The sequence below is a fragment of the Onychomys torridus genome, chromosome 4 (genome assembly GCF_903995425.1).
Source record: "Onychomys torridus chromosome 4, mOncTor1.1, whole genome shotgun sequence".
Taxonomy (NCBI): Eukaryota; Metazoa; Chordata; class Mammalia; order Rodentia; family Cricetidae; genus Onychomys; species Onychomys torridus.
Window position 1 is genome coordinate 105004421 of NC_050446.1, and position 16992 is coordinate 105021412.

Below are 16992 nucleotides of genomic sequence, written 5' to 3' on the forward strand. Positions count from 1 at the left end.
CTGAGTAGGACTAAGAGCTGAGAGATGAAATGAACACTTTCCTCTCTAAGTTCTGGTCATGGTGTTTAGTCACAGCAGTAGAAATGAGGACAGTGACCGCTCCAAAACTGACCCTCTGGGTTCAGCCTCTGGGACCCACACGCTGGAAGCAGAGACTAACTCCAGAATTCGTGGTTACATACACAGACAACCCCAAACAAAAAGCTCTTAACTGATCTTAGATTCCAAAACCCACCCACTTTGACTTTGCTTCAATTTGGCATTTAAAATCTTCCTGAGTGGAACAAAGTGGTATAACCTATAATTCCAAAACTGCAAGGCAGAGGCAGGAGGGCTGTCACAAATTTAAGGCCAACCTTGTCTATAAAGTGATTTAGTTAAATGCCAATCAGGGCTATGTATTGTAATGGTGATTCCAAATGCAAGGATGCAAGGGTGGTTCAACATACGAAAATCTGTCAATATAATACACCATATAAACAAAATGAAAGAAAAAAACCACATGATCATCTCATTAGATGCTGAAAAAGTCTTTGACAAAATCCAACACCCCTTCATGATAAAGGTCTTAGAGAGATGGGTGGTGGTGGCACACGCCTGTAATCCCAGCACTGGAGAGGCAGAGGCCGGTGGATCTCTGTGAGTTCGAGGCCAGCCTGGTCTACAAAGCGAGTTCCAGGACAGCCTCCAAGCTACAGAGAAACCCTGTCTCAAAAAACAAAAAACAAACAAACAAACAAACAAACAAACAAGCAAAAAAAGGTCTTAGAGAAATCAGGAATACAAGGAACATTCCTAAACATAATAAAGGCAATATACAGCAAGCCAACAGCCACCATCAAATTAAACAGAGAGAAACTCAAAGCAATTCCACTAAAATCAGGAACAAGACAAGGCTGTCGGGATTGGGGATTTAGCTCAGTGGTAGAGTGCTTGCCTAACAAGTGCAAGGCCCTGGGTTCGATCCTCAGCTTAAAAAAAAAAAAGAAGACAAGGCTGTCCACTCTCCCCATATTTATTCAATATAGTACTTGAAGTTCTAGCCAGAGCAATAAGACAACAAAAGGAGATCAAGGGGATACAAACTGGAAAAGAAGAAATCAAACTTTCACTATTTGCAGATGACATGATAGTGTACATAAGTGACCCCAAAAATTTGACTAAGGAACACTTACAGCTGATAAAAACCCTTCAGTAAAGTGGCAGGATACAAGATCAACTCAAAAAAGTCAGTAGCCCTCCTATACACAAATGATAAAAGGGATGAGAAAGAAATCAGAGGAACATCACCCTTTACAATAGACACAAATAATATAAAATACCTGGGGATAACACTAACTAAACAAGTGAAGGACCTATTTGATAAGAACTTTAAGTCTCTAAAGAAAGAAACTGAAGAAGATATCAGAAAATGGAAAGATCTCCCATGCTCATGGATAGGTAGGATTAACAAAGTAAAAATGGCAATCTTACCAAAAGCAATCTACAGATTCAATGCAATCCCCATCAAAATCCCAACAAAATTCTTCACAGACTTGGAAAGAACAATACTCAACTTCATATGGAAAAACAAAAAACCCAGGATAGCTAAAAGAATCCTATATAATAAAGCAACCTCTGGAGGCATCACGATCCCTGACCTCAAGCTCTACTATAGAGCTATAGTAATAAAAACAGCTTGGTACTGGTATAAAAACCAACATACAGACCAATGGAACTGAACTGAAGACCCTGACATTAATCCACACACATATGAACACCTGATTTTTGACAAAGAAGCCAAAACTATACAATGGAAAAAAGAAAGCATCTTCAACAAATGGTGCTGGCATAACTGGATGTCAATATGTAAAAGATTACAAATAGATCCATATCTGTCACTATGCACAAAACTCAAGTCCAAGTGGATCAAAGACCTCAACATAAATCCAGTTACACTGAACCTGATAGAAGAGAAAGTAGGAAGTAGTCTTGAACGCATTGGCACCGGAGATCACTTCCTGAATATAACACCAGCAGCACAGACACTGAGCACAACAATTAATAAATGGGATCTCTTGAAACTGAGAAGCTTTTGCAGGGCAAAAGACATGGTCAATAAGACAAAAAGACAGTCTACAGAATGGGAAAAGACCTTCACCAACCCCACATCTGACAGAGGATTGATCTCCACCGTATATAAAGAACTCAAGAAACTATAGACATCAAAATACTGAACAATCCAATTAAAAATGGGCTAAAGAGCTAAATAGAGAATTCTCAAAAGAAGAATCTCAAATGGCTGAAAGACATTTAAATGCTCAACATCCTTAGTCATCAGAGAAATGCAAATCAAAATGACTCTGAGATACCACCTTACACCTGTCAGAATGGCTATGATCAAAAACACTAATGACAGTCTACGTTGGAGAGGATGTAGAGCAAAGGGAACACTCCTCCACTTGCCAGCCTGGGCTACAGATAGAGTTCCAGAACAGGCTACTAAAACTACATAGGGAAACCCTATTTTTCTACGGTTTCCTTTATATAAGTAAACAAACAAACAAATAAAATTTTAAAAAGAAAAATAAGTCTCAGAATAATAAGAGAACACAGGCAACCCTTTGGGACTTCCAGGTTATCTATGGACCAAGAATAAAACTGAGATACCCTACAAAAACAAGAAGGAAGCAGCATGGCCCCCAAGTTCACAGATCATCACGTCAGCAGAAAGGGCAGGGAGGACAGAGTCATGGCACAGAAGAGTTACCTGCTGAACAGTCCATATCTGTCAGGGCGGGCTCACTGGGGGCTTTCATCTTCTTGGCAGTGGGCTCTGAGGTAGTGGGTGAGAACAGAGGGCTGGTAGCAGAGGAAGAAACATCCATGCCAAGGCTGTAGTCTGAGCTGCGTTCAGCCTGCTCTGGCTTCCTTTTCCTTGAGGGCAGGGTAATGATAGAAGGGGTCATTGCTGATGTAGTTTGTGTTCTCCCAAGCAGGTGGCAGCCAGAAACAGAATGCTGGAGGAGGAAACGGTCGATCCGGGCCTTCAGGGAAGGATGAGGTAGGGGCTGGGACTGTGGGGTAAAGGCTAATCCTGTGAAAGGATCACTGGGCACTCGGCCCCAAGTAGCTTCACTGAGGTTACACTTCTCCAGAGTGCTCTGGTCAATGACCTTTCCTGAGGGAAGCAGCATGGGGCATGGCATGATCTCCAGGGTGATAGGATCTAGGAACTCCTCTGGCACATCATTAACCATCTCAGACATCTCCTGTAAGACACAGGGAGCCTGCTGGCCCTCAGATTGACCCCCAGGGTCACAGTCACTCTCCATGGGCAAGACTGGAGTGTGCAGACCCAAGTCCTTAGGCATGCTTTCTGATGCTATCAACAAGACACTATTTATCACCTCCTGAGAGCAGGTCTTGGCTGGCTGACCCCACACCTCTAAACGCTTTATGCAAGAGACGCCACTGCCTGTCACATGGGTGATTCCGATCTTGAGGTGGGCCACGTGGCTAAGGGAAAGAGCCCCTTTATTCCAGAGTTCCTGGGCTACAACAGCAGGAGAGAGGAGTGTGACTTCCATTGGGCTAAAAGGTGGCCTGGCCTTGAAGCCCCTGTGGTTGAACACCACGTGGTTCTGGTTTTTCAGTAAGACTTTGCCTACCAAGGTGAATGCCTCCTTGTCTGGGACAGATAGCTCCATCATGTCTGTAGTCCAGCACTCATGTGAATCCCGAGAGGCTCTGCTAGATAAGGCAGATGTGTATAATTCCAGGCCAGTGACATTCTGACATCCCCCAGCTGTGAGATCTATGTTAATCCTACAGATTTCCACATTAAAGGGAAAGGAAACTGTCACATAGACTGGTGGTCTAATGAAATACTCTGTCCTAAAGCCATGGCTTCTCTTTATGAGGTCTTCAGAGATGAGATTTTCTACTTCATAACCATCAGCTGACACCTACATTTAATGACAAAGAGGAGACACTGATCCAAATGAAGACAACTGATTTTCAAGAACTTGTCACTTTACAAAAATACTTTTTATATTGATTTATTTTTATTTTATGTATATGGGTGTTTTGCCTGCTTGCATGTCTGAGTACCACATGCATGCAGTGCCCACTGAGGCCAGAATAGGGCATCAGATCCCCTGGAACTGAAGTTCTAGATGGTTGTGAGCCACCATGTGGGTGCTAGAAATTGCACCTGGGTCCTCCGGAAGAGCAGCCAGTGCTCTACACTGGGCCATCTCCTCAGTCCCACAAAATTTCATTTTGAAGAAAACCTTAAGTTCTTAATTTTTTTCTTTCTGAGACAGGGTTTCTCTGTGTAATCCTGGTTGTCCTCACTCTGTAGACCAAGCTGGCCTCGAACTCAAGAGATTCACTTGCTTCTGCCTCCCAAGAGCTAGGATTAAAGGTGTGCGCCACCATTACCACCCAGATAAGTTCTTAATTTTTTAAATTTTATCTGTTAAACTGAAGTATCTCAAGTTTTTGGAGGCATTCAAGATCATGCCAAAGGCTGAAAGTAAATGTCCCTAAGCATGACTCACTATTAAAAATATGAGCAATAAGCCAGGTACCATAATGTATATCTATAATCTCAGTACTTGGGAGAATGATCAGGAATTCAAGATCAGCCTAAACTACATAGCAAGTTAGAGGCCAGCCAGGGCTACGTGAGACACTTGTCTCAAACAAGCAAAGCAAAACAAAACAACAGTACACAATACTGTATGTGGAGGTTCACACCAGCAAATCCCCACACTTGGGAGGTTGATTCCTTGTGTGAATGAATAGTTTAAGGTCATCCTTGGCTATATAGTGACTGCAGGCCAGCCTGGGCTGCATGAGACTCTTCAAACAAACCAACCAACAAACAAACACTAAAACCAAGGTCTGGAGAAATGCCTCAGTGGTTAAGAGTCCTTGCTCTTCTTTCAGAAAGGACCGAGGTCCAGTTCCCAGTACCTGGCTGGCCTCAAACTCAGAGATTCTTATCCCTCTTTGCCTCCCCCTGCTAAGATTAAAGCTATTAAATGAATTAAAGGAAAACAAACAGCAAGGCAACAGAAAACGTGAGAGGGAGGGGAGGGAGGAGATAGGGAGGGGAAGGGAACAATGGGGTCTACTCTGCTATGACTGTACACGATACTGATCCACCAAGAGGAGCGTGCACAAAGAAGATAGAGGGCACTTCAGAGCAGGAAGTGCTCTGAGATTCCAGTGACTGCCCAATTCTTGTCTAAATGCTGCCTGCTGGAATCCAAGGGGGAAGTACAGTAAGCCTAAATCAAGGCCACATACACAAGGCAGGCAATGGGGAGAAGTATGAAGACTATATTGTCGATTTATGTGTATATATTTGTTTGGTTTACCTTATTGCAGTGAATTCTTGGTCTGAACTGTGGGAGGCAAAGATTTATTACCATCTTTGTGGCTGAAAGAATAGCTTCCAGGCATCAGAAACAGCCTTTAAAAAAAGCGAAACTTAATATTAGCCAGACACATTAAAATTCAGCTTTAAAGCCAGAAATAGTGGCACACGCCTTTAATCCCAGTACTTGGGAGGCAGAGGCATGTGTATCTCAGCTCGAGGCCAGCCTGGTCTACAGAGTGCATTCCAGGACAGCCAGAGCTACACAGAGAAACCCTGTCTTAAAAAAGTAAATATCAGTTTTGAACTTTAAGGAGCTGAATCTAAGAAAGGAGCCAATAGGGCAGAAGCAGAACTTCTAGTACATTCTCCCAGTCCACACCATTTTCCTTGTATCCTACTGATGCTGGGGAAAATACTCACCGAAAAGTTAAGAAGGCAATTTTCTTTCCTTTTTAAAAAAATATTTTATTTACTGTGTATGTGTGTGTCTGAGTGTATGTCTGTGCACCATGGGTGTGTAGGAACCCAAAAAGGTCAGAAGAAGCTTCAGGTCCCCTGGGACTGGGGTTACGGAAGGTTGTGAACTACCATGTGGGTGCTGGGACTGAACCCAGGTCCTCTGCACCAGTGTGCTTAGCTGCTGAGCCGTGTCCCCAGGCTTGAGAAGGCAATTTTCAGATGTAAGTTCTCCAGGTTGGCAAAGCACATCGTTCTGCAGAGGCTCCCGTAAGAAGGAGATACAAGCAGCAGAGGACAAGAAGGGAGGTGTGTGTGTGTGTGTGTGTGTGTGTGTGTGTGTGTGTGTAAACAATCATAGTGGTGCTGGGCACTCTTAATCCTTCTAAGAGGAATTGCTTCCTTAGTACACACACCTGGAAGAGTCCAAACTCTTTTTTTGGAGCTGAGGATCGAACCCAGGGCCTTGCGCTTGCTAGGCAAGCACTCTACCACTGATCTAAATCCCCAGCCCACAAACTCTTTTTTGAGGAGACTGGTATTTTCTTGGCTTATAGATTCTTTCAGCAGTTGAGGGGCCATCACGGCACCCTTATTGCATGGAATCCTCATGAGCATGGCATTTATGTCCATTTATTTAAGTATACCAGATTCCCTTTTTCTTAACTGTAAAAATTGTTACTGTGTATTTGTGCATATGTGTGTGAGGACACATGTGTCACTGTGGAGGTAGGTCAGAGGACAGTCCATTTCCTCCTTTCACCTTTACAGGGTTCTAGGTATTTAACTCAGGGAGTCAGGCTCCGGACTACAGGCATCTTTACCGTCTGAGTCATCTACTGATCCTTCAGATTCCTTCATTTAAGAAACTTCTGTAAAATTACATTTATTTATTTATTGTGCATGTCTATGTGTGGCTCATAAATACCATAGTGTGTGTGGGAAGTCACAGGACAATTTGGTAGAAGCTGGTCCTCTAACTTTACTATGGGAGTCCTAAGGGCAGAATTCAGGCTATCAGGCTTTCTTAACAAGTGCCTTTATTGGCTGGGTCATCTCACTTATCCCCAGAGCACTCAATGAATTAAAATTAGGGTAGTTTCTCAGAGGAAGCCAGAAGAGCTTTTTAAGAGCACTGGTTGTTTTGGATTTTTTTTTTTTTTTTTTTTTTTTTTTTTTTTTTTTTTTTTTTGGTCTTTCGAGACAGGGTTTCTCTGTAGCTTTGGAGGTTGTCCTGGAACTCACTTTGTAGACCAGCCTGGCATTGAACTCACAGAGATCCACCTGCCTCTGCCTCCTGAGTGCTGGGATTACAGGCGTGCGCCACCACACCCAGCGAGCAATGGTTGTTCTTTGAGAGGACCTAGGTTCAATTCCCAGCACCCACATGATGGCCTACAACCAGCTCTAACTCCAGTCCAAAGGATCTGGTGCCTTCTTCTGGCCTCTTTGGGCACAAGACATGTACATGGTACATGTTCAGGTGAGACAACCACACACATAAAATAAAATTTAAAAATTAATGTATGACATAGAAATATAGAAGTCTTTCTTTGTTTTGTTTTGTGGTTTTGAGAGAAGGTCTCCAGCAGCCCAGGCCATGAACTTTTGATCCCCTACCTCTGCTTTCTATGAGTATGTCACCACAATCAGTTTATGTGGTAATGAAGATTAAATCAGGGATTTCCTACATGCTAGGCAAGCACTCTACCAAATGAGTTACATTCCCCAGCCCTGAACCATGGAAGTCTTGAATACCCTTTCCACCATATATTGGATCAAGTCTCGAGGGGAACTTTAATGGGCCCTGCCCATTGTTACTGCCTGTGTAAGGGCCTTCTAGTCAAAAGTCTTAGCCAGCTCATAAAGCTGCTCCACTTGGTCAATGGCAACCAGCTCCACGAGAACATTACTGAAGCATGAGCCTAGGACAGCAGAACATGGACTGCCTTTCTCCACAGCACTTACTGAGTTGGAAGGAACACACAGAAGCTGTTCAGTCCATCCACATTAAATTCTCTTCATTGTTAGCTTCAATGGCACCTCTTGCTTGGTAGATCATATCCCAAACCTGCCAGATTTCTCAGGAGTCTGGATGATCTACACCTGTAGCAAAAACAAATGATAACACGTTAGTATAATTTTAGGGCTGTGGGTAGAAGTCAGTGGTAGTGCATTTGCCTAGCTAACATGCATGAGGTTCTGGGCTCACTCCCAACAGCCACAAATAACTTTGAAACTACACGGGGGAAACCCTGTCTTGAAAAACCAAAGCCAAAACAAAACAAACCAAAAAACCAAACCACCAGGTTCAATCCCTAGCACTAGAAAATTTAAAATGCAGAAAAAGAATTTAGCTGCTACATATGACGGTTTGATTGAGAATGGCCCACAGGCGCTCATGTTTGAATGGTTGGTCCCAGTACTGGAACTGTTTAGGAAGGATTGATGGAGGTAGTGTGTCACTGGAAGAGGGTTCAAAAGCTCACACCAGGCTCAGTCTGCCTGTTTCTGTCTGTTTCTCTCTCTGCCTGTAACTGTGAGCTCTCAGCTACTTCTCCAGGACCATGCCTCCCTGCCTGCCTGCCTCCATGCTCTTTTCCGTGATCAAAAACTAATCACCTGAAACTGTAAGCAAGCTTCCAAATTAAGCGGGGGGTGGGGGGGGTGGGGGGTGGGGAGTGAGGGGGGTTTTTTTTTTTTTTTTTTATAAGTTGCCTTGGTCATGGTGTCTTCCCCTGCAATAGAACAGTAACGAAGACACTGTATTTGTCTGCATTTTGTTGCTGGAGAAAGGGGTTAGTTAGTTGGCTTACACTTCCACATCACAGTCCATCACTGTGGGAAGGCAGGGCAGGAACTAAGCAGAGACCATGGAATAAGTTGCTTACTTACTTTCTCTTCATGGCTTACTCCACTTACTTTTTTTATACTCCCAAAGACCACCTGCCCAGGGCTGGCATTGCCCACTGTGGGCTGTACTCTCCCACATCAATCATTAATCAAGAAAATGACCCACAGACTTGCCCACAGGCTTACCCGCTGGAGGCATTTTTTAGCTTTTGAGTCAGGGTCTGTGTAGCCCTGGCTGTCCTCGAACTTACTCTGTAGACCAGGCTGGCCTCAAACTTACAAAGATTCGCCTGCCTGCCTCCCAAGTGCTGGGATTACAGGTGTGCGCCACCACCGCTGACTAGAGGTTGTTTGTTTGTGTTTTGCCTGCATGTCTAACTGTACCACATGTGTTCCTGGTGTCTATGGAAGCCAGAAGGGCATGCAGGATCCCAAGACTGAATTACAGATGGTTACATGCTGCCATGTGGCGGGTCCTCTGAAGGAGCAGGTGGTTTTCTTAACCACTGAGCCATCTCTCCAGGCCCCAATTTTTTTTTTCCAACTGAGGTTCTCAGGGTTGGAGAGATGGCTCAGAGGTTAAGAGCACTGGCTGTTCTTCCAGGGGTCCTGAGTTCAATTCCCAGCAACCACATGGTGGCTCGAAACCACATGGTGGCTCCCAACCATCTACAGGGAGATCTGGCACCCTCTTCTGGCGCGCAGGCATACATGCAGACAGAACGCTGTATCTATAATAAATTTAAAAAAAAAAGAAAGAAAAACTAAAAAAAAAACAAAAAACAAAACTCCATGTCCATTAGGGGCTGGAGAGATGGCTCAGAGGTTAAGAGCACCAACTGCTCTTCCAGAGGTCCTGAGTTCAATTCCCAGCAACCACATGGTGGCTCACAACCTTCTGTAATGAGATCTGGTGCCCTCTACTGGTATGAAGGCATATATGCAGGCAGAACACTGTATACATAATAATAAATAAATATTTAAAAAAGGGGGCTGGAGAGATGGCTCAGCGGTTAAGAGCACTGACTGTTCTTCCAGAAGTCCTGAGTTCAATTCCCAGGAACCAAATGGTGGCAATTGAGGTTCTCCTCTCTTCCCAGATGACTCTAGCTTGTGTGAAGTTTGTCAAAAACTAACTAGTACAGCACAAGGTGGTACAATACATTAGCTAACAACCACAACATACCTGAGCTAGATCTTTTCTCAGCTGGCCTATCCCTAAGACCATTCCAGCTATTAACATCACCATGCTCCTTGCAATTCAGCACACATGCATACACCTACCTGTTCCACAACACTATGCAGAAACCACAGTTTCTAAGGGGGAATATAGTTTTCTTAAGCTGTTAAAACAATTATTCTCTACCTGGTATGCTCTTTTTGAGACCCATGAGAAATATTTCCTTTGTTCTTGATATTAAAATAATTGTTTCTCCCTAGCAATTCAATGCCATTAATGTGTGACCAGGGTCCTTTACTTCGGCTGCTATAAAGCAGGAATAAATCAGGTTTGCTGGCACAGGCCTTTAATCCCAGATCTCTGAGTTCCAGGACAGCGAGGGTTATGTAGAGAGACCATGTCTCAAACACCAAATACAAATTAAAAAGAAAAAAAAAGGAAAAAAGGAAAAAAGGAAAGGAAGAAAACACAGTAATAAAATCTGTAGCCTGGTGCTTAAATTTATCTTTGTCTAAAATATTTATGACATAGAGTATAAAAATGCCTTGAACTAATTATCAAACAGGACGGATAAAGTAGAATTCAATGGTAAATCATCTCCTCTGGTAGAGATTCAGCTAGTTAGCAGCTTCTACTCTTGTAGCTGTTCTCAAGATCACTAGGCATCAAAGAGAGACCTGATATTAATCTTCCCAAGTACTGGGATTATATGCGTGTGCTGCCACACCAGAGCTGACATAAACATTTTAAGTGGATTTCTGTCTTTGCCCCTTTAGTCTTACTTCAGTTTACATTTTTTAACAAATTCTACATGTTTTTAAAGATTTCAATTATAATAAATTGGCTCTTAATCTATTATTTTTTGTTATTGTTTAAAGTAGGTTGGCAAGTAGCCTAGGCTGGCCTTGAACTTACTATGTAGCCAAGGCTAATCTTGAATTCCTAATCCTCCGGTCTCCATTCTCCTAGTACTGGGGTTTCAGGCATATACCATTTTGCCAACTTCCATTAATTTTGGGGGGCTAGTTATTCTATATATAGGAAAACACACACTTCAGGGCCATTATATGTGATCAGTTTATTTATTTTGGAGCTGAGGATCGAACCCAGGGCCTTGTGCTGGCTAGGCAAGTGCTCTACCACTGAGCTAAATCCCCAACCCCCATTTTTGGATACTTTTGATGGTTCTGGGAGTTGAACCTCATGCACACTAGGCATTCATTCTACCATTGACTGACATCTTTAGGTCTTGAACTCACTAATTTTAAGAGATGCTGAGTAGGTTTGCTTGGGGTTTTATAATATCAGTAACAGTGAAGGTATACTTTCCGAAGTGATCATTTTTTTGTTTGTTTGTTTGTTTTTTGGTCTCAAGTGCTGTGTTTAGAGAATTCTTACTTTGTCTCTGCATTACTAGAACTTTCAGAGAACTCTGTAACAGAACTGCTGTCCTTACTCATTCTTAGAAGAAAATGCTTCCATGGCTCAGTGGGCAAAAGCACTTTCCACCAAACCTGACAACCTGAGTTCCATCTCCAGGACCCACAGGGTAGGAGAGAACAGAGAACGAACACACACACACACACACACACACACACACACACACACACACACATTTTTTTGTTTTTTTGTTTTTTTGTTTTTTGTTTTTGCGAGACAGCGTTTTTTCTGTGTGACCCTGGCTGTCCTAGAAACCAGATATGTAGACAAGGCTGGTCTCAAACTCAAGAGATCAGCCTGCTTCTGCCTTTCAAGTGCTGGGATTAGAAGGGTATACCAGCATTAAAATTTTTGTTTATAAAAAAAAAATTCCTCTTTAAATACAATGCTTATTGTTCAACTGATATTTTTTAACATACTAATTTGTTGTTGTTGTTTTTCGAGACAGGGTTTCCTCAGTGCAGTTTTGGTGCCTGTCCTGGATCTCACTCTGTAGACCAGGCTGGCCTCAAACTCACAGAGATCCGTCTGGCTCTGCTTCCCAAGTGCTGGAATTAAAGGCGTGTGCCACCACTACCCGGCTATTAACATATTAATTTTTATACTTTCTTGAAAATTCTGAAATATATATATATATATGCACACATACATGTATATGTAATATATATATTTTTTACCTTATCTAACAGACCAGGATATACCAACCTATTTTCCTATTTAAACTATCTTTTTTAATTCCCAGGACAGGCTCTGTGTGTCTTGAGACCATGTCTTACTCTGTAGCCCAGGCAGACCCTAACCCTAAAATCCTCCTGCCGTAGCCTCCTGAAGGATGGGATTACATACTCTACTATTAAACACAGCCAAACAGTTTTTTAAATGGATAAATTTAAATAAATATTCATACACTTATAAATCCTTTACAAGGCACTGAGAGACAGGGATTAAAAGGAAGTAGCCAGGTAGCAACATTACTGGGTATTATAGTGTAGTGGTTAGATACACGACGCTCCTAAGTCTGGGTCCACCACTGCTGGTTCTACCAAGGTCTTTCGCTGATATACTCTTATTATCTACCTAGTCTCAACACCCTGATCTTCCAAGATCAAGAACTTACTTACCTTAATGCTTTATTGAGGGGAGGAGGGAGCTCAACATACAAAAAAGACAAAGAGCCTACCTAGAAAAACAGCTTCCCCAGTCCTGCCAAGGAAATTGCCTTGCAACCCAAATTTACTATAAATTCTGTCCAAGTAAAATACTTACAAACTATAGCCTCCTTTTCCAGATGTGATATCAAAATACAAACTAGGGACCACAGATCACAGCTAAAATAGTTGGCTGCCCAAAGAAGCAGCTTGAAGCCAGATAACAATGGAAGCCTGAGACTTGAGTTCAGTCCCTGTGATCCATATCATCAAAGGAGAGAACTAACTTCCATAAGTCGTCCTTGACCTCCACACATGAGCAATGGCATGTTTGCAACTCCCCCAAAATGTTAAAAAAGGAAGAGTAACTGGAAGAAAATACAAAACACCGAAATACAAGAAAATGGTTATATCATGATACTTGTTTCAAATTTGTGCAAATATAGTTAATAAATATGCACATATGACCTAACAAAATATTAGCCAAGTAGGGCAAGCTCCATAATTCCAGCACTTAGAAGAGGGAGGTAGAAGGATCAGTAAGTAGCTCAAGGTTAGACATGGCAACACAGTGAGAATGAGGTTAGTCTGGACTATATGAGACTCCACCTTAAAAAGCAAATACACAAAAATAAAATTACTGGGCAGTGAACATTTTAGGCCAACAAGGCTACATAACTGAGACCTTGTCTCACATACATGCATATATGCAGGGGAAAGAGAGTAAGAAAATGAGTGAATATGATCAAAACATCGTGTAAAATTCTTATAGAATAAATAAAGAAGTTTAAAAGAAAAAGAAGAGCAAGGTATTAATGGTGGTATATGCATTTAATCCCAGCACTTGGGAGGCAGAGGCAAGTGGATCCCTGTGAGTTCAAGGACAGCCTGGTCTTCAAATAAGCTCCAGGATAGCCAGGACTATACAGTAAGACCCTGTCTCAAAAGCGAACAACCGATGGACACCAACAACCTAAAACAAAACAGGGGTGTGGGGATGGAGAGATAGCTCAGTGGTTAAGAGCATTGATTCTTTCTTCCAGAGGGTCCTGGTTTGATTCCCAGGACCCACATGATGGCTCAGCAGTGTAGAGAATTTGTGGCTCTAGGACCTGGGTTCAATTCCCAGTACACACTTGGTGGTTCACAACCATCCCTAACTCCAGCTCCTGGGGACCCAACACCCTCTTCTGACTTCTACAGGTACCAGGCACACATGTGATGCACATACATACATTCAGGCAAAATACACACATAAAATAAATCAATAAATCAATCTAAAAAAATAAAGAACCAAGAGCATCACTTACTGAGTCATAATCAGTGTGTTGTACTGATTTGAAACAGGGTCTCTCTCCGTAGCCTAGGCTGCCCTCAAATTCATGGGCTATTCTCCTTCCTCAGCCTCCTTAGTGCTAGAATTACAAATGCAAGCCACCACACCAAGCATTTCTTTTTAATTAAGTAGTTTAAAAATGAAACACCAGAATGTACCACATACAAGGTGAGCATTATTTTGTGAAATTTGTTTGTTATGGCTGTGTGTGTGTGTGTGTGTGTAAATATACATATACTCACTTGGGCTAAGGATGTAGCTCAATTGGTAGAATGCTTGCCTCACATGCATGAAGCCCTGGATTTGATTACCAGCACATGCATAAACTAAGCATGGTGGGACGTGCCTCTAACCCTAGCATTGGAGAGGTAGAGACAGGAGGATTAAGAGTCAGAGGTCCTGTTGTCTACACAGGAGGCCCGGGATAGGACCCTGTCTCAAAACAACACACACACAGCTGGTGAGATGTGTCAGTGCGTAAAGGCAACTTGTTATGCAAGTCTGATGATGACCTGAGTTTGATTGCTGGAACTGAAAGTGGGGGCCAGAACTGACTCTCAAAAGTTGTTCTCTGACCTCTACATGTGTACTGTAGCATGTGTATGTCCAAACTCACATATACACATCACACACACAGTAAAATAATGAATTAAATTGTAAAATTTTAAAAGCCACTATACTGTGGTGGTTTGAAAGCAAATGGCCCCCAAACAGAAGAGCACTACTGGGAGGTGTGGCCTTGTTGGAGGAAGTATGTCATTGTGGGGATGGGCTTTGAGGTCTCCTATGCTCAAGCTACACCTAGTCAGACGGACCACTTCCTGTTGCCTGTGAGTTAAGATGTAAGAACTCTCGGCTCCTTCTCTAGCACCATGTCTGCCTGCACGCTGCCTTGCTCCCTCCCCACCATGACAATAATGGACTAATCCTCTGAACTGTAAGTGAGCCACCACAATGAAATGTCTTCCTTTAAAAGAGTGTCCGTGGTCATGGTGTCTCTCATAGCAATAGAAACCCTAAGACATATACTTACTCCTTCATTCAAGGTTTGTATGTGAAAGGCACTTCTTTCTAAGGGTGTTAGTAAATCTAACAGTGGGCTGAGGAGATGACTTAGTTGGTGCAGTGAGTTCAGATCTCTAATACTCACACACCTGGTGTTGGGATTCGCTGGCCAGTCAGCCTGACCAATCGGTGAGCTTCAGGATCAGTGACAGACCCTGTCTCAAAAGATAAAATAGAGATAGGAGAAGACACACCTGATGTCATCCTCTGGCCTCCACACACACCTACATGTACACACACCTACATGTGCATACATAGACACAGACACACAAAGACTGGGAATATAACTCAGTTGTAAAGTGTATGGCCTATCATGTATAGGGTTCTGTGTTCAATCACACACACACATACACACACACCCAAAAATAACTCTTCAAATTCTCAAGTTGGTGATGTACCTCTATTTGCAGTATCCCTGTCTAACATATACAAGGCTCAAGATTTGATCCCTTTCCCACATAAGCCTGCAGTGGTGGTGCACACCTGTAATCCAGCACTCAAGAGGTGAAGGCAGGAATATCAGTACTTCAAAGTTATCCCTGGCTACATAAGGAGTTCAAAACCAGCCTAGACTATATGACAACCTGTCTCAAAAAACAAACAAACAAAAAAAGCTTGAAAGCTACTGCCATAGGTAAGTAATTGAAGGCTTGTAACAAGGGAGATAAAGGACATTAATGAGGTTGGCTATTAATCTCCTAGATGACAAAAGCAATTCTGAACCACTTAGAACCCTCTTTCTTCTGGCTGAAGGGTTCTCACAATCTTTCTATTCTACGAAAGCGCATGAAGACAGCAAAGATGAGCACTAAGGTACAAACTACTCAAAGATAAAACCTTTAGTTTCAGGTTTTCCTTTGACATATTTTCCCTCTTAATTTTCTTGAGGGAGGGATGTTACTCAAAAAAGAAACAAGGAATGTGGACTATATCTCATGTATTACTGAGTACACTGAAAAAAAATCTCATCTCAAAGCTTCTTTCTAAGAAATTGGTTGGGTTTGTTTATTTTGCTTTTTCTGAGACAGTCTTACTCTGTAGCTCAGGCTGGCCTGGAACTCAGTATGTATCCCAGGATGGCCTGGAATATGAGGCAATCCTCCTGCTTTAGCCTGACAATTGCTGGTATCACAGGTGTAAGCAACTATGGCCAGCAAAACTGCTTATCAATTTTAAAATACTTATATGAGGGGAGGTATCACACAACATGCCAAAGCATGTGTGGAGGTCTAAGGAGAAGGGCAACTTGGGAAGCCGACACAGGACAATTTATAGAGTTCAAGACCAGACTGGGCTACACAGTGAGTCTGTCTCAAAAAACAAACAAACAAAAGTTAGGGATTAATTGGCGATATAGGATCAGTGTCAAACACTTGCCTCAAATCCATAGGCCTTAGGTTAGACCCCCAGCAACAGACACAAATCCCTCCCCATCTAGGAATGCAGTTTGGAGAGTACTGTGGGCATGTAGAAATTAACTAGACTGGACAGTTAAGTTGGTGCTATTTTCTTTTTTGTGTTTAAAGCTAAGGCAAGTAATTAAACACTGGACTGGATTCCTCCAGTCTTGGATGTGTAAGAACTGAGCATCCACATTCACACTCTGGGTAGGGACAAATCTGTTTCTTCTGCCTTCCTGTGCTCAGAGTCAAGAGGAATTATCTATCTACTAGGTACTGATCTACCCAGGATTCAGGGATTATCTACTAGGTACTGATCTACCCAGGACTGAGAGATTTCCTAGAACATGGAACTTTCAATGCTCAAGTGGGGAAAGTCCTGGGTAAATGGGATGAGTCACTGTCTCTAAAAGGTAGTTCTCTGTGTGCCCCCAGAGCTTGAAGCAACCAAGCTGACTTTTTGTTATTGTTGAGATTCAAAACCTGGAGGAGGGTAAGTATAGAGAGCTACTTTGGAAGAGATTAAGGTGACCATGACACTCTGAGCACTTGAAGACCCATTTGGGGCCTACACAGAATGTGTAAGTGACTTACACAGTAGAACTTTTGAGTTTCACAAGAATGTAATGGAAAGTAATTCTGGAAGATACATATATTTTAAAGAGTAGGTCCACACAGGTTAGCGCGGGAAGTGGGGTTATCTGTCAAATATTGGAAAAGCATTTAACCTTAAAGTAGGTGGA

The 16992-nt window shown here is 42.5% G+C and overlaps 1 protein-coding gene across 3 annotated transcripts in view; it reads right to left on the reverse strand.

Annotated features, from left to right (window-relative positions):
- Positions 1-16992, reverse strand: part of Ubox5 (U-box domain containing 5) — a 37330-nt gene that overhangs the window by 4582 nt on the left and 15756 nt on the right. Inside the window, exons 1-4 of one of the 3 annotated variants that reach the window (XM_036185460.1) lie at positions 14939-14958; positions 7796-7933; positions 5370-5464; positions 2750-3947 (exon numbers count right to left, since the gene is read on the reverse strand). In XM_036185460.1, the coding sequence (XP_036041353.1) occupies positions 2750-3947; positions 5370-5423 (1252 nt within the window). In that variant the 5' untranslated portion in view covers positions 5424-5464; positions 7796-7933; positions 14939-14958. Of the gene's footprint in view, positions 1-2749; positions 3948-5369; positions 5465-7795; positions 7934-14938; positions 14959-16992 lie in introns of those variants that run through there. The other 2 variants (XM_036185459.1, XM_036185461.1) reach the window with 2 other exon arrangements.